This window comes from Lissotriton vulgaris, chromosome 1_1 (assembly GCF_964263255.1).
Source record: "Lissotriton vulgaris chromosome 1_1, aLisVul1.2, whole genome shotgun sequence".
Lineage (NCBI taxonomy): Eukaryota > Metazoa > Chordata > Amphibia > Caudata > Salamandridae > Lissotriton > Lissotriton vulgaris.
The window spans coordinates 204,371,806-204,390,456 of record NC_141685.1 but is presented as its reverse complement, the minus strand read 5'-3'; the positions used below and the strand labels follow the sequence as shown (position 1 = coordinate 204,390,456).

The 18,651-nt window shown below is 48.3% G+C and overlaps 1 protein-coding gene across 1 annotated transcript in view; it reads right to left on the bottom strand.

Annotated features, from left to right (window-relative positions):
* Positions 1 to 18,651, bottom strand: part of CFAP57 (cilia and flagella associated protein 57) — a 378,308-nt gene that overhangs the window by 170,739 nt on the left and 188,918 nt on the right. Inside the window, exons 9-11 of the mRNA XM_086952180.1 lie at positions 16,116 to 16,229; positions 12,789 to 13,001; positions 9,559 to 9,732 (exon numbers count right to left, since the gene is read on the bottom strand). Of these exons, the coding sequence (XP_086808306.1) occupies positions 9,559 to 9,732; positions 12,789 to 13,001; positions 16,116 to 16,229 (501 nt within the window). The remainder of the gene's footprint in view (positions 1 to 9,558; positions 9,733 to 12,788; positions 13,002 to 16,115; positions 16,230 to 18,651) is intronic.

Here is an 18,651-nt window from a genome sequence, read left to right as displayed (position 1 = left end):
TCTCACAACTCTTCTCAAAGAGGGATGACGTCCCCTCAGAGGAGAGTGTACGAAGCTAAAGAAAGGGCAGCTAATCTGAGGATCGAAAGGGAAGAACTTGCCCTGGCCAAAGAAAGGCTTGCCTTTGCTAGAGAGCAACAGTTAAGTGGGGTAGTCCCCACTGGTGGCAGCAATGTACCTAGTAATAGGGAAAAGAGTTTCGATACGAAACACCTTGGGAAGATAGTGCCCCCCTTTAAACAAGGGGACGACATCCACAAATGGATTACTGCTTTGGAGAGGGCCTGCACTGTGCAGGGTGTTCCCCAGAGTCAGTGGGCAGCTATCTTGTGGCTCTCCTTTGAAGGAAAAGGAAGAGACAAGCTCCTCACCACAAGGGTGGAGGATGCTAACGATTACCAAGTCTTGAAAAATACACTCGTTGAAGGGTTCGGCCTAACCACTGAGCAGTACAGGGTGCTGTTCAGGGATACCCAGAAAACGCAGGCTCAAGATTGGTCTGACTTTGTTGATTGTGCCACTAAGGCTTTTGAAGGCTGGCTACTGGGTAGTAAGGTTACTGATTTTAAAGGATTGTATAATCTAATTATAAGGGAGCAGATCTTAAATAATTGTCAGAACCAGCTATTACATCAGCACCTGGTAGACTCTGAGTTGACCTCTCCACAGGAATTGGGTAAGAGGGCAGACAAATGGGTCAGAACCAGGGTTAGGCCTAAAAACCAGGGTGGTGACCAGAAAAAGGAATCAACCAAGCCTCAAGAGAAGGGTGAGGATAAATCCACAGAGAAGACTTCCCAAGGGCCCCAAAACTCCAACAAGGGTGGTGGGTCCCAGAACACTCCTTCAGAACAGAAGAAGCCTTATTGCCATACCTGTAAACAGGTGGGCCATTACAAAAGTGATGCCAAGTGCCCTAAAAATAGCAATAAGGAAAACATACCCCCAAGTAACACTCCCAGACCTCCTGTTACCACTAGTGGTAATCCCCCAGGTGGTGGGAGTGCCCCCAAGAATGTGGTGGGCATTACTTTGGGCAATCAGGAGGACTATGGCCTAGCCAGGTTCCCTGACCACACTCTTGTCTGTGAGACTGGCATGGGGATTGCCAACTTCACTACGGGACCCCACATTTTGGGAAAGTATAGACAAGAAGTTTTAGTGAATGGTCAGAAAGTTGAGGCATTCAGAGACACAGGGGCCAGCCTCACCATGGTGAGTGACCATCTGGTCCCCTCTGCTCAACTGACCCCTGGTTTTACTTATCAGGTGACAGACATTCATGGAGTGAAGAGAAGGCATCCCATGGCAGTAGTCAAGCTCAGCTGGGGTAATGTCACAGGGCCCATGAGAGTGGCAGTGACAGATAACCTACCTGTAGATTGCTTACTGGGGAATGACCTGGAACTCTCAGCATGGGCTGAGGTGGAGCAAGAAACTCACTCCAGAATGATAGGCCTATCCAGACCGGTTAGTGGGGCAGTAATAGCTACAGCCCCAGTCCAAGCACCATTCCTCCCTGAAAAGGTTGGAAGGGCAGTGGTAGCCACTGCCCAGGCTCAGACAGACTTTCCAGAACAGGATAGGAGGGCTGTGACAGTCACAGCCCAAACACAAAGTGAGTGCCCTCCTGAAAAGGTTGGCAAGGTTGAAATGGTCTCAGCCTCTACTCAAACAGATAGTGAGGTTGTGAAGCCTGAAACAATGGATCACTCCACTCAAACAGAGAGCATTGAGGAGGAAGAGGAGTCTTCCCCCTCCCAGACACTAGGTGAGAGCCAGCCTCCTCAGGGAACTGACTCTACCCCTGTTGAAGGAACTGCCCCAGAGGTAGTCAGGCCTAGCCTGGCAGAGCCCCTGATGGCAGTGGACCCTTCCCAGGTGGGACCCAGTCTGGAGCAGGTAACCTGCACCTCTCTACCCTGCCTCAGTCAGCCCAGGGCTGAAGAGGACAGGGAGGCCAGTGGCGGACCCAAAAGGGCCCCCTGTCCAAAAGAACCCCTTAATCAACAGATTAGGATCACTGAAGCTGGTAAACCTAGCCAAGTGAGAATAGAACAGACTCCTGAGGGATCCCCCTTAAAAGTAGTTAGGGAACTCCCCCAGCTGGACACTGTTGGGCACAGCCAAACATGGGGCCTAAAAACCCCAGACCTGACCTGTCCCTCCAGTAAGCCAAACAGAGGGACTCAGCCTCCAGCTTTAGGTAGCCAGAGGCTGACCCTGAGAGCTCAGTGCATCTCAGCTAAAGAAAGAAAGGCGCACATGATGAATGGTGATTGGAGGAAGTTGAGCCCAAAGGTAGAGGAGCCTCACTTCAGTACTCCATCCCAGCATCAGCCTTCTTCTTTCCCAAGACACACCAGAGACAGAGATTCCCTATGGTGGAGACCCTCAGATACCTTTAGGGTGAGGGGTTGCCTAGTGGACCATGACACAGGGGGAAACCAAGCCAGAGCTGGTCCTTCCTTATATGGCCACTTAGGTAATAGAGGCTTACCTGGACAAGGATAGCCTTATCTCCTTTCGTTTGGGGGGGGGGTTGTGTAGGAAGGTACATCCTGACTATGGTTGCCCCCAACTTTTTGCCCTGTGTTTTAGCTGGTTTTGGACATAGTCGACCTGGGACCCTGCCAATCAGGACCCCAGGCCTACTGCTCTCTCTTTAAAATGGATTCCATGTACCCTAGGTACATTTCCAATTGGTACTGGGCCACCTTATCAGACCCCGTAACGCAGGGCATAGGTGTACCCAGGGCCGCCAGGGGCTGAAGCATGTATTATGCCACCCCTGGCTGGCCTCCTAAAATTGACACAACTGGCTGCACGACAGCTGGGGCGAAGCCGTGTAACCACCCTTCGCTTTAGGTATAGTAGCTCTATATCTAACCATACCATGGACACCCGAGTTCCTATCAGTCACTCCTATGGCAGGCCTTAACAATCCTGAAGGCAGAGTGCGTGGGCTCGTGTGAGCTAGGTTCAGGCCCGAGCCGAGCCCGGTTGCAGCTTGCGGAATCAAGACCCAATGGCTGTTCCATGATAACGCGTACCATAACGGTAACTCCGGTGTCGCGTTATCAAGGCATGTCGAGTAAGGTGTCATACGAATCGGGGTGCTGCCCTCTCACCAATACTGGCGATGAGGTTAGCATTCCACCCTTCTAGAGGGACACGACATGTACGTAACTGTGAACCCCGGTTAAAGTTAACTGAAACCTCAGCTCCACAAAATGGATGCTGCCACCACAGACACGAGTCTGACCTCCTGCTGCTGGGAGTCCTTCCAGCGAGGAGCGCTTGGACAAAGGGTTTCCTGTCGAGGGCGGTGTTCGCACCGTCCCAGACAGGGTTTGTGTATTCTGGGTAGGTAGGGCTTTGGCGAGAAGGTGACTGCGGAGTGGCAGCCCGGTGCTCACTACGCATCTGCCGGTTAGAACCAGTTCCAGGGGCGACAGCTCTGGCCTGGGGAAAGTCCGGCAGGGGAGAGGGGCGTAACTACCCCCCTTCCTGGTCCCACCCTTAGGGCAGGACCTAGTCATGTACCCACCCCTTTCTTTAGAATAAAGACCGGAGCGGGGACCCTTCCAAATTGGATCATCTTTGACTCAAGAACTACTTTCTACGAAAGGACATTCAAGACTCTTCTCAAGATTTCTCCCTTGTGACTAAGGAGTAGTCACCCTGCATCAGCGGGCACCAACTAAGAACTCTGCGGTTTGCTGTAAGTCCTTCCTCAAGGAATCCGACTGCCCAGCTCGACGAGAACCGGCTTCCCTGGCACCTCTGACCTCTACCCACGTCATCAGCTCAGCTGTGATCTGTGGGTGCGACGAGACCTCGAGGGACCGGCCATCATCAGAACCTGCACGCTCTTAAAAACCAGCACGACCATCGAGGTAACTCTCTGGTGAGTGCTCTGGGGTCCGAGAAGCCCCGACCCTGAGCCGCTCCAGCACCGAAGTGCAGTCTCCCAGCATCTCCACGATCTGCGTGGGGCCCTTCTGCTCGCTGCTCAGCACGTTGTCTGGTCACTAGCCGCTGGCTTGTGCCCTTCTGTGACGACATCCGAGAATCATCACTGCCGGTCTGGTTGCTCCAGACTGGCCCTTGCTTCCATCTTTGCGAGAAGCACCCCGGACCCTCCTGGTCCACTCAAGACGCCCTCTTAGGCCCACCACGTGGCCCTGAGAACTGCCAAGGCTTGTTGCCCCATCCTGGGCCCAGCGACGCCGACAGCATCATCCTTCGTGGGACAGCTCGCACCTCCGCCGTGGTCGCCGACAACGCCTCCTGGTCCGTGAGACTGCAGAGCCTAGCGTCGCCCACTCACCTGGTCGAGGTGACGGCCAACCGGTGCCTTCCTGGTACCCTCTGACTACTGGCTAGTAGTACGAACTTGGTCCCCTCTGCTTTCAGGTTTCTTCAATCTCCGATCCAGGCTTGGATCTCTACGAACTATTCAGCACTGGTCGCCGGCCAGCAACTCCTTTTCTTCCGGCTCCTGGCTCGTCAGCGAAGACCCCGACGCCTGTAAGACTTGTGCAGCCGCAGCCCTCGTGGCTAGGTAACTCGGCATTTCGGTGCCTGCATAGCCTCCTTACTCTAGGGTCCCGAGTCCCTCGCTTCCGACTTGCCTTATCGGGTCCGCCCGAGACCTTAATCTTTCCGTGTCCTCGGACACTTGTTTCTAATTGTGCACTTAAAGTATTTGCTAAAGAGATTTGGTTTGTGCTTAGTACCCTGTCCTCATAAAGAGTACAGGGCTGTTGTGATTCTTAATAAATATACTGTTTATTTTCATAACACTTGTGTGGTGTCCTTTCACTGGGTGTTCAAGGGGTACATGTGTGGTAAACAGCTGGCTTAACACGCCCTCTCGAGTCTTTAGCCTTAGACTGCTCGTATCCACGCTACTAGGATAGCTGGTCTATAGGTTGACTTACAACCAAACACCATAAGGGTCGTTGGAACGATACATAGCGGTCGCTAGAATAGCGAACGTTGCATATCGGGCCAACTTCTCACATCGAGATCCTCACTGACTCCCCGAGATCTCCGCTGTGCTGATACCACTGCCTGCGGCGGCACCACTGGAGTGCCCTCATGTGCCAGCGTGCATGGTTGACCAACAGGATGCAAGAAGCCATCATACCAAGCAGACGAAGGACCTTCAGGACTGGAACAACCGCTCCATTGTAAAATAAAGGAATCATTTCCTGTATGTCGCGAATTCTTTGAGGAGGAGGGAATGCACGACACACCGTTGTGTCCAGTACCGCACCTATAAACAGGTTGCGCTGGGAGGTCACCAGGTGAGATTTGGGTACATTTATCGAAAAACCCAACCTGTGCAACAACTGAGTTGTCTCTTGCAGATGATGGAGCACTAACTCCGGAGATTCTGCTTTGATCAGCTAATCATCCAGATACGGAAATACTGGTATCCTGATCTTCTGAGATGTGCAGCCACCACTGCCATCACCTTGGTGAAGACTCGAGGCGCAGTAGTAAAACCAAACGGGAGTACCGCAAACTGGTAGTGTTGCGACCCAACCGTGAAACGGAGATACTTCCTGTGCGACTTCAGGGTGGGAATATGAAAATACGCATACTGTAAATTGATCGACACCATCCAGTCTTCATCCAGCAGCGCTTGAAGAACCTGCGCAAGTGTGAGCATCTTGAACTTCTCCTGCTTCAGGAAGAGATTCAAGATCCTGAGATCCAAGATAGGACGAAATCTGCCATCCGTCTTGGGGATCAGAAAATACCGGGAGTAGCACCCCTGATCCCTTTCCTGCTCTGGAACCACCTCTATTGCACCCTGTTTGAACAGTGCGAGGACTTCTTCCTACAGGAGAAGCAGATGGTCCTCCGAACAATGACCCTGGCAAGGAGGGTAATTGGGGGGAATATTTGACTTGTATTCAGCGGTACGCAGAGTAATATTTAACAAGTCTGCAGCCTTCTTAATTACAACGTGATTAGGTGTCACATCCTTGGAAGGCGCGTCTGACACAGAGGCCAAATCCCACTCAGGAGACAGTTCAAGTCCACTGGCCTCTCTCAGGTCATCAAAAGGATCCTCCGAATCCTGCAACTCCCCTTCCTCCACGTCAGCATCCCAATACCTTTCTTCCTCCAGAAGTCCCTGGGCCTCACGCCTCGACCTCTTCTTCATGAACGAAGCAGACGGATCCAGAACCGACTCTGCCGGGGTCGGAGCCGGCGTCAAACCCGAAGTCGGGCAAGGCAGCTTAACCCGAGGTCGAACGGAATCCTGCATCGGAGTCGTGGGCACCGGCGTCGATGGAATTGGCGTCGATGAATTCAGCGTCGAAGGCTTCGGCGCTGCCAGAAAATGCCACTGTGGTGCTAGAGCTGGCATGAAAAGGCATAAAGGGCGCAGGAGCATAAGCCTCGGGAACACCCAAGTTATACACCAAAGGACCCACGGGACCAACAGGTGCACCAGAGGGGTACATTGCCCTGGAGTAAACTCCAAACATGGCATTCAGGAACTGGGATGGATCCTGACCTGGAGCCGGGAAAGCTGGATAAGGGCCCCCAGGTTGCTCTCGAAGGAGCGGAGTCATCTCGACGTCGATCTCCTCCTCAGGCTGGGGCACTGGGGTCGACGAACCCGAAGACACCGGAAGCTCGCCTTCACCAACTTTCTCTACCTCACCTTCATCCTCCTGACCAGAAGGATGGGACGGGTCTGGAGAAGGGTTTGCTAGCTGCTTCGGTGACTCAGGCGAATCCGCACGCGAAGCCTCACCCTCGGAGTCCTGGGCTTCCGAAGCCGAAGCCACCGCTTCTTTATGAAGTAGCTTCACTTGCGACTTCGGCCTCGAACTCGAGTCCTTCCCTGAGTGATGTCGGGACTCATGGCTCCTCTTCTTGTGCTTTTTTCACGAAGACCTCGAAGCATGAGCAGAAGACGACTCCGAGCGCGACCTCGAACGAGACCTCGACCTCCACCTCGAACGCCGAGTTCGTGACTTCAAAGTCTTCTTATCTTTCTTATTTTTAAGTTTTGCAATGAGGAGCTTCATCTCCCTCTCTCGAAGGGCCTTGGGTATCATCTTACAAGATGGGCAATCCTCGACGTCATGGTCGGAGCTCAGACACCAGACGCAGCACTCATGCGGGTCAGTGATGGACATCATCTTGCTACATTCCCCGCAAGCTCTAATTCCAGTCTTCTTCGAAGACATCTAGACAGAAGACAATGAAACACAGAAAATAACTACAAAGTAACAAAGTTACTATAAAGCTACAGTCAATCCCTTGAAAACCGTTAGCGTCGACGACGCGTAAAAAAGGGAACTGATGTCATCACGCCAACGTGGGCCTATTATGGTGTCAGTGACGTAGGCGGAGTTGCGTGCGATGCCGTGCATCTGTGACGTCGTCCACGTCGGCGCAAAGCTACAAAAAAGAATTTCCGAATGTTGCTGACGCAAGGGGATATTCACAAGGTGAGGAATCCACTGGCAGATGTATCTATCAGAAAAATTCTGATTCCTCAGGTATTGTGGAAACAATACGATATCTTTTGCTCAGTCACTTGTGCTTGCTTTTCTTAGAATACATAGAATGATGATTGGAATGGTTTCAATAATTATTTATTGGTCAAGAGTCAGTCTAGTATGAAACATGTTAGCTGCGACAATCAAAAGACAGGAGCAGACAAATGTGATCGCTAGCACCAATATCATAAAAAATAGATACATTGCTACCATAGTGCTATTAAGATTAATAAAAGCATATTACAAAAAACAATAGCATTGGCGTACACCTATGATGCGTAGCCTACCTAACCGTGCCTAGCCTAGAGGTGTAGGTGAAGCATGTATGTGTAGGTGCTAGGATATGTCCTAATGGTGCCAAATTGAACCTAATACAGCCAGAAATTCCCCGGGGAAGTGCTAACCCCTCACCTGATGGTTCTGAATAAAGGACCCCGTCTCTGCTTCGAGGATGGCAACCCGCAAGGGATGTCAGATCTCTGCCTGTCAGAGAATCAGACGGCAGAGTCTCGGTCCATATTGGAAAAAAATTCTCCTCTGTCTTGGTAAAGGAGAGTGAGAATCTTTTATACTAAACTGGTCACTCTGGGGTTTTTCTAGAATCAATATGCTTTGAAAACATTCGCTTATCCCCTGCTAATCCTTTTCTATACAAACATGAGCATATGCAGCTGGCTGTTGGCCATGAATGAAAAAAGTGGCGACCCTTGTACAGAATAAATCTACTGTGCCTGGGGACGTGTTTTGTGTACGTCAGGTACAGGGATTAAGATATGGTACCAAGAGCCTGATGTTGGAAAGACAGAAGTAAGCCACGGGGTTAAAGATCACCTGTGTAATACTGTTATGTTGTGTAGATGGGACGCAATGTATGTAATCGATATGTACATAATGGAACTAACCTAAGGGATATGACACAGGGTTGCAACCAGTAGTGCCAGCAGAGGCTCTTCTCATGGTAGCACAGTGGTTCCTGGGCAGACAGTGGTGCCAGCGGAGGCTCTGCTCACGGTAGTTCAGCGCTCCTGGGTGGACGGATCGCCGGGTCAAGGGTTGCAACCAGTGTGCAAGACGAGGCTCTGCTCACAGTAGCGCTGTGGTTCCTGTGTGGATGCACCGCCAGGCCAGGGGTTGGAATCAGTAGTGCCAGCAGAGGCTCTGCTCACGGTAGTTCAGTGCTCCTGGGCAGACAGAACACAAGGCCAGGGTTTGCATCCAGTGGTGCCAGTAGAGGCTCTGCTCATGGTAAACCAGCGCTCCTGGGCGGAAGGACCGCCAGGCCATGTATTGCAACCAGTGGTGCCCGCGGAGGCTCTGTTCAGAGTAGTTCAGTGCTCCTGTGTGGACAGACCGCCAGGCCAGGGGTTGCAACCAGTGATGCAACAGTAGTCCAGCGCTCTTGGGTGGACGGACCATCAGGACAGGGGTTGCAACCAGTGGTGTCAGCGGAGGCTCTGCTCATGGTAAACCAGCGGTTTTTACGACTCTAAATAAAGTGGAGAAACTACAGGTTTAGCAGACAGGAGCATTTATGATTTACAGCATTGCTCCTGCTCGGCCAAACCACAAATAAAGGCCAATATCTTCCCTTTAAAAGTTCCCTTCCATAATTCCCTTCTCCTCATTTGACTCTCCGTTACACTATGCATCACATTACAGAGTCAGTGCGGGCAAAATGTAGGCATTCTGGAAACGTACAGGTTCCTATTATTCTATGCTCTAACAAGAACGTGCATTAATAAAGTTATTTCACTCGTTTGCACATTTTTGCCAGCCTGTTAACACCAACTATTTCTCGTGTTAACAGCAAGCGCTTTCCTGTGCTGTAATGTAGTTATCCTCTTTCACTGTGTTACTAACACTGTAAAGCCACATCACACAGGTGGTTTTGATACTCAGCAGCAAATACTCACAAAATACTACCATACATTTTTGCCACTTGCACAAGACCTAAAGCCCCTTATTAAAAGGCAGTGCGGCTAGTTCTGTCCTGTACTTTAAGTCCTAAGGCTTTGCTTACCTTGGTAATCGGACCTGCATGTGCCTGGTACTCGTTAAACTCCTTGTGTATGGGCAGAGGGTACTTCATGGAGCGGATAGTACCGATGGATGTCCCAGTGAAAACCATGCGCCCAGAGTGTGACACAGCTACACACGTGTAGACAACATCATATGCAGGCAGCTCGCGCAGGATCTAAAGAAAAAGGTAACTTTAATCAATAAATGTTTGATTCTTTATTTACATACCCTTTGACCATTTTCTCATTCTTACGGCATATGCTTTTAAGGCAGTCTATTGAAGTGAAAAGAGAGCAGAGTGTGGACAAAACAGAGACTGAGGGCCTGATTCACAAAGGTAAAATTACACTTTTGTGTACGTTTACGATTGTTTGCTATTCACAAAAGGATTATTGAGAAGTATCTTTACGAGAGTGGAGTCTCCGCATAGAAAAAGATAAGCCTGTTCTATCTTTTTCTGGGCAGAGACTCTGCACTCGTAAAGATACTATTCATAAATCGAATTGTACATACTGGTGTCTAAAGTTCTATTTTGAGTTGCGTCAATTGCTTATCGTCATTGTTGCTACTGTAAAAAATTTTACACATATTCCTCTAAGTTAGCCTGTCTGTCTGCTCTTTGCAAATCTGCCAGGACTGAGGACCACTTTTGGGTATGATGTTGTTATTACATGGTAAGCCCTCCCCGCCATATCATATAATATTACCACCTAGCTATATTGGCTGTGACTTCAAGATTCAAACTGCCTGATCAGAGGGCACGATTAGGGACGTATACTTGAACCACTAAGCCCAAGTAAATAGGAAGCACCTGTGCAAGGCCTTGTGCATATAGCACAGAGCTTTGAACAGGACATATTTATTAATAGGGAGCCACTGAAGAGTATGCAAGTAGGGGAAAGCAGAGCCAGATTTAGGAATATGGCCTGGAAGTAGAGCTGCTGCGTACTGCACAGTTTAAAGCCTATGCACTGCAGATGTATTGTTACTTAACCACATGCGCGCTGCTCTTATTCTGCTGGTATGCTGACTTTTCAAAAAACGCACTTTACATGACGAGCTGGGCTCGTCATCAGTGTGCGAGGAGGCTACACCATGACGAGCCCAGCTCGTCATAAGCCTCGAAGGGGTTAAATAAAGACCATTGCCACAGTCTAGTCCAGAGTAATCAAAGACTGCACAATTGTTCTTTGAATGAAGGACGGAAGAAGCCAGAGAACTTTCCTCAAACATTTCAGTAAGGAATAGCAACAGGCTATTCAAGTATTTGATGGTCCGTGGGGAGCTTGCAGTCCAGCCAAAAGTCCAGGGTTTTGACCACGGCCAAGAGTGGGAACGGGCTCCAATTCCTCCTGCTGCCACTGTAGACCCCAAAGTTGAGGCCAATGACCCTCCACTGAAACCTCTGTTTTATTTCCATTCAGTTTCAAACAATTATCCTTCCAGCGACCTTGACAAGGCAATGGCGTAGATGAGGTGGACTCGTGCTATCCTTAGAACAGAGAGGCACAATGATCTGAGTGTCATCATCATATGAGAACAAAGTTACACTGTGCGCCGCTACAGTGTCGGCTAAAGATCGGACATAGATATTGAACAGTGTAGGGCTCAGGGACAAACCCTGCAGCACCCTCACCGATACTTCAAACACAACCTGGAAGATGGTACCAAACACTTAAACGCACATTGAAATTATGGTCTACATACATTGAGTATAGTTTCAATGTGTTGTGTTTGAAGTATCAGTGAGGTGGAGACCGGTCCCTAAGCGCTGATGAAATTGCCGAAAATAAGTAGCAATGAAACATGTAGGCCTTTCTAACTGAAATGGTCTAACACAAGCTGTTCTTTTAACCTGAGTGAGATCACTGTGATCAATAAAGTATGTGTGCCTGCAAGTGAGTCACAACTCATTTTAGCTTGGAGAAGCAACTTTTTTCTTTCTCACCACCGGGTCCGATTGGCTAATAATGACATAAGCATCGATATTGCATTTTTTCCACTTTCTTTCCTTCACCTCTAAAAATTAGGACACTACCACTACCATTTTTCTTTCTTCAGGGTCATGAACAGGGACGGACTGTGACCCAAAACCGGCCCTGGCAAAGTGCTTGGATGCCTCCTCCCCTCCCCCCCACCTTGCCCCCACAGGGGGTTTGGGTGCGGTCGAGCTCTTTTACGGGACAGGTTTTTGGACATTTTGTTACAGGGTTGATTGTGCAGCTGTGCTACAAAAACGGCCCTGTAACAAAAACACCCCCCAGGGACCCGAAACCGGCCCCCACCCGTGCGGAGCACCAGGGGATTGCCCGGTGCCCGCTACGGCCAGTCCGGGTCTGGTCATGAAAGTTGCCAATAATGATAATGTAGGCAAACTGGGGAGTCACAACCAGCAGCTCCCTTGGTGATACTTATGTGAGGTACTTTCTGACATCTCACAATTTTTCTAGTTTTGCTCATGAGGTGAAGTGTTATTTGGTGCATTGACAAACATCTTAAACTTGAACACTGGGAACTAGGAATGACTGGCATCTTGGCGATGCCAGCTTCTTGGCAGAGATAGTTTCAGACTGCCCCTGGTACTCTTAAAAAGAATAGTGATCCCCATAATTAGGTCTTGTGTATTATGGTTTAGTGAGAGGAGGGCGACCGGGATACTTTTCCCTCTTTTGCCCCCTTTTTGTTGATGGGGGTTCACTACTGACCCAATATCAGTTTGTCAGCCACCACTGCATATCTTTTGCAGCCTCTTTCAAAATCTGGACCAGGTTGAAGAGGTTCGCCTGGTGCTGCGCCTATAGGTCTTCAGATCCCACTGTTGAGTTTGCATATGTCATCTGGCATGCTGTACAGCAGGATGCAGGATGCCATCTGACTAGCAGCCTCAGGGTCAGTCTCCCGGAAATCCAGGATTGAGGCTGAAACATCAGGATCATAACCCAAATATCCTGGATTGTCCGCTCTGGAGGATAGAAGTGGAACTGCACTGTATCCAGCATGGCTCAGATGAAAGGGACCATCTGAGAAGTTAGTGGAGGAGCAGCTACAAATTGCACAGAGTAAGATGGATGCCAGCACGGGTGGTACACAGTATTAGCACATGTAATGCTACCATGGATAACTCTTTGGTTTGTTCAATCTGACCACAAATAACCACCCAGTTAGCGTAGATACTCCAATATATCACTGTCGTAGAGTTGATTGAATACCTCCCGTGTCTTTGGCACTCACCTGGGAATCAGAGATCTCCTTCAGGGTTTGGTCTGTGCCGACGGCGAAGATGGTCTTGGCATCGGCAGACATTGTCACACTGGTGTAGCTGCAGCTCTTCAGCACACACTCAGCCTCTCGTTTTCCTGTTAAGGTGTTCCACTCATAAACAGCACCGTCCAAGCCACAGGACACCAGCTTACTATCATCAGCACTCCATACAATGGACCGCACCTAGGGAGCGAACAGAGTCCATGGTTAGGTAACTTCATAGCCACTAGCACCACCAGGAACTCTGCATTCCCAATTGACAGCTATTATGCTAACAAGTATCTCAAAGACATTGGTATTTACAAACACCAATGCTTACCCCAACCTGCATTTCTATGAGTGTATCCCAGATCCAAATCTCCCAAAAATCACCACCCCATATCCCAAGAAGCACTTCCGAGGTGTTATGGCATAACTGACTGAAAGGTATAATAATAAACATTAACACACATCTCAAAAAGTCTCCCAAAGAGATTTGTACCCCAAACTCTAACATGTATCCCTAGAGACCCCACTATTGACTGGAACCTGGAACCAATGTCGTCCTACAGAAGGGTACAAGATTAAGATCCCACTCTTCAGGGAGAAATCAAGCACATCTCCCTCCAAGCTGCCCATACTCTGAAGGAGTTCAAGGACTGGTTTATAGCATAGCACCGCATTTCACAGGTACATCGGAGAAACAATTATTGGTACCTACTGCCTTATGGCGCTCCAAATTTCAACAAGCTCACAGCCGTCTGACAATATGATCCCAACGACCTGAAAACAGCAATTCATCTTGCCACGTTTCTTTTGACCTGGGGTATATGCGGAAACCACTAAATACTAATAAAAAGTGTCCATTCTGCCAACTGTCTTCTGATTGGAGGTGGCAAGACTGTGCGAGGGCTGTGCAGTACTGAGAAGGGTTGGCAAGAGGTAAAGATCTGGATGGGTATCTGGCGGTGTACAGAACAGGAAGTGGCACTAGATTTCTCTTATGATCACTTACTGCCAGTCAAGAGGAAAAATCCCAAGGGGGAAAAAGGACTAAGAGAACCTTCCTTGGGAACTAAAGGAAGGAGATTACTTTGAATAACATGAGAGAGAATTAAAAAAGTTCTCACTATGATTCTTGAGTCTTTGGGCCTGATTTAGATCTTGGTAGACGGGTTACTCCCTCACAGCGGTGACCGGCATCCCGTTCGCCAAAATATAAATCCCACCGGGTATAATGGGATTGATAGTTCGGTGGACAGGGCATCCATCACCAATGTGACGAAGTAACCCATCTGCCAAGATCTAAATCAGGCCCTTTGTGTTTACTGCAACAAATACTGCATAAACACTACCATACTTTACGTGATGATTGAGGTGATTTCACACATTGTCCAACTCCTCATGCCCTGCTGCACTCACACCCTCTGCAGTTCTGCTTAGAGGGTGCCTGATCAGCCTAGTCTTGCAGGCTGCACTACCAGCCAACAGGCCGCCTTCTCTGCCCTGGCTCCTGTGTTCCCAGCTGAGGTTCACTCATGACTCTCTGAGTTCTAGGATCTAGCTTTGCTCGGAGAGTCTCTCTCAGGCATGCCACAAGGCAGCAGATTTCTCTACAATGTTCTCCGTGCGGCATGCTCAGCAGGGGCAGCGGATGACCCATTTGGATTGTTCCTCTCTCTTTCATTTTATCTTGGACAATGAAAGCAGTCACATCCTTGGCACTTAACTACTTCCCAGCCTGAAATGGAATCACCATTCTAGTATTTGTTGAGTCCCAATCTAGTTTCCCCCACCCTTTCATTTCTGGGCCACTTTAGGCACAAGCACTTTTAATGGAAGTCTACAGCTTGGCTTAAAGTCTCCTTCATAGCGCTTTTTCCTGCCCTGAAGTTTGTCACTGTGGGATCTATTTCTAAGGAGCTCTCTAGGTTCCTAGGTTCATGCATGAAACGCTCACCCAGTCCACAATTCTTCTTTGCATTCTAATACTTAAACTTCTCTTTATTCCATAATAGATTCAGGACTGGAGGTAAGAGAGTGTATGAGATACTCATACATGGACCTGGAAAGCTAGAGAGCTGTTCTTGACTCCTGTTTTCTGCTTCTGTTGCTTTAACTCACCTGGACACATGCACACATGTAGAGCAGAGGTTTGTTTGGTTCCGTGGCAGTTTCCCCCCTGAAGAAACTTGTTTAGGTTTCTTTTTCCCTGCACCTTCCCTGTACTCCTCTGATCCACCCAGGCCTGAGAATCACAGATTGAAGCAGTCACCCTTCACTTTCAAGAAATCCAATGTAGGAACAAATAATATCTCCAGGCAAAACCCCAGAGGTTTGCTTCAACCGCCTCCCTAAAATTCCTGATAGATGCTACTCTCACTGTGCAGAATCAGAATACTGAAATAAATAGACTGCTCTGTGCCAGCTCTATGTTCTCAGCCATATTGAACCAAACTTTAGAGGTGGCCTTTCACCATGTGGTGCAGTCTGTGGCACGGTCACTCCCTGATGGATGGAATAGCCTTCTTGTAGGCCTCACTACGAGACCTCATCTCCTGTCATAGGAGTCCTTTGTGCTGCATCAAGCCCAGTGTATTGAATCAAGAGGTTTGACAATATCGCTCCCAACCTTACGGTTATTGCTGACAGCCGAGATATATTCAATATCCTCTGCCATCACCATTAAACCGCTGTACTTTCACCAGCAAGCTTACTTACATGGGAAACTCATCAGAAGTGGGAGGACTGAAAAACAAGAAACACATCCAGCTGATCCTGCAGTCTGAGATACAACAACAAAAAATGTCACTCAGGCCTTCTCTACCTACGAATATCCCCCTCACTTGCGTCATTCCACAAGGACAGGAAGGTCAACCTTTTCAAAGTACATCTTTCAGCAAAGTAACCCACCTATGATGACTATCATTCTGCTGACATGATTGGATGATCTCTGCAAAGTGCTTTACAGGGCTACACTGTACACATAAGCTCATAAATAAATGTATAAAGATGTTTCTGCAGAGGATCAGCTGATGTGACCAGCTACTTCTCAGGAGGAGAGCAAGAGGTAAAGAGAGAAGAGCGAGGCACAAAATAAAATGGGTAAGGAGAGAAAACTGGAACAAGAGTGATGAAGAAGAGGAAAGACTACAAAGAAAACAAGAGAAAACATGTATGAGAGCAACATTTGGGAGATCTAGAGCCTTAGAGACAGAAAGAGGGAAAAGAAATAGTAAACAAGAGAAAGGGAGGGCAAGGAAACATAGACACTGAGAGGGGGCAGGTGCAGGCTCTTGTCATCTATACTGCTCTTACCTTCCCATTGTGTCCCTTCAGGCTGACCACATTCTCAAAGGTGCTGTTGGAGTAGATGTGAATGACATTCCCGTTCACAGCTGCGAAGAGATGTCCCCCACTGCTGAAGGAGCACTGCAGAGAGAGAGAGACAGAGAGAGAGAGAACTGTGAAGGAATATAATATGCAAGGAGAGACTTATGGGCAGAGAGACATCTCTGCTTGAGGAATATTGAAGGAAGAGATGCTTGTGCGAATCGAAGAAAACTGCAAAGCAAGAGGCACCTAATTATGATAGGAAAGAGAGAGTGAGAGAGAGGGGAGGGAGAGAGAATGGCAGCAAGAGAAACAGGTGGACAAAAACACAATTAGACAGAGAATCAAACACACATCTGTGGGTCTAAGAATACTGAAGGAAGACAGTCAAAAAGAGATATCTTTGAAAACATAGTTCAGGGAGAAAGAGGTATATGTGACTGAAGTAGCCGTGTCCGAGTTGCAGAATATTTTGGCACGAGAGGCAGGACATTTCAGGAATAGAAAGTTATCCAAGACCAGATTCTGCTACAGCAACTGAAGGGAATCAGCTTCGGTTACTGAGCAGGCAGAATACATCAGACCTCTGGTGCACTCCTTGGTCTGGTAACACTGAACCAGATGGTGTCTCTTGGGTCCAGTGAGAAATGGAGCAATGAAATGTGGAGTGGGAAAGTGGGGCATGGATCCTAGGTTACCTTAAATGACCCCAATCATGAGGGGTTATAAGAGAGGCCTCTCTAATGAGCCACTGCCGAATAACCCAGGAGAGTGAGAGAAGGAGCAGAAAAGTCAGCAACATTGTCTAAAAGTTAGGAATCTCAAATACTAAGGGCCTTTTTAGAAGTACCAGCGTGCATGGGTGGGTGTGTTAATGCCACATCTTCTGCAGTTAACCAAAGTAAGGGCCCCATTAACTCCAGGGGTGTAGAGTTAGCCAGGATTATTGGTTGAACCCAGAGAATACCCGAGTAAGGAGGAATTCCCAGGAGAATCAATTATTCTGGGTCAGATTGTACTTGCATTTGCTCCAATTGCTCATTCTCCCTCACAGTTACTTGCAGATATTTTGTCAATTTTCAGAAGTAAAATCTCCTTTTGACTAACCCTCGGCGTAGCACTTCTCTCCCCCACGGAGTGGGCATAGTGTTGCCTACTTCGCGCTTCACAAAGTAGGCGTAGTAGGCAACACTACGCCCACTACGTGGCGGTGCGAAGTTGCCCGCCACCTGCCTCTCTCCCGCCCTCTTCTACAACCCTATTTTTCATATTACATACAGTAAAATAAAAGGAAAATACCTTACCTTGAAAGCAGCGTCCCGGGGCTCCCTCATCCTGTAGACGCGCCAACTTCTTCAAACGAATGCGCATGCACGGGCGCCCGCGCATGCACATTTCTCACGAGAAATGCGCATACACTGATCACGTATACCATAGTGTTAATCAAACACACAAAGGGAGATGGGAGGCTGCTTGCAATAAGTCTAACCACTGGCAATCCATAGGGGTAGCATTCCAGCCCATCATTCTTTTGCCCACCATGCCACATCAGTTTGGGCCCAGGCATATGCAACTCAGTCTTGACCGTGCTCCATTAGGAACAGTCCAGGCCATACTGCCAGATCAGGTCCTCCCTAAACCAGAACACAAGTAACCCACACAGGGTGTGTGGTTACCATGCATACTTTTTGCGCTGGGTTAGAATTTTTAAATAAACCTTTTAAAATATATGCCCTGTTTCTAAGTGCAATCTTGATGTGTGCTACTCATTAACAAAAAGGGGTTTTGGAATTCCGCTATGTCCCTCAACTCATCTTGTGGGACTGATCATTAACAAGAAACACTTACTACCGAGCATTCCTCAGTAGGTTGTGTATGGGTTGCAATCCAAATGGATTTCTAACTGCTACAGGTACATTGAGTAAGTTCTTGCACCAGAAGGTTAAATGTCTTACACCTGCAACCCAGGGGTTGGGTGGGGGGTAACCCCAAGGGAATATATCACAGCTAATTTTAAAATGTGTGATACTTTAAATCTATCAGTTTCTGCAGGCATGTGTCTAGGCTCAGAGAGGATGATGAGCATGAAAAGGGTTATGTTACAATTCTGAAAAAGAGCACGCATATATATCTAAACCTTCTGTGAATATCTTGGGGATAGACAAAAAGTATGGGCAATCTTAAGAAATAGCAACGAGCATTAGCACAGATTTCTCCAGTAGGCTGAGAAGGAAGGGTAAGTAAGGAGGTCAGTAAATACGCATTTCAGGGTAATAGTGAGCTGTTTTATGGCTTTTTCTAAGACATTGTATCCCATTTAAAAATAACGATTAGTTTAAGTTGTAGTGGGCATAATATTTATATCAAGCAAAAAGAGGGGTTTCCTTTCTGTATGGTTAGCTTCAGGTTTGTGGCCAAAAGGACTACACACTAATATAACTTTTTAGTGTTTGGAGTACACAATAATATAGCTTTTTAGTGTCGTGGAGTGACACGGGTAATTAGATCTGCACAGAAACCT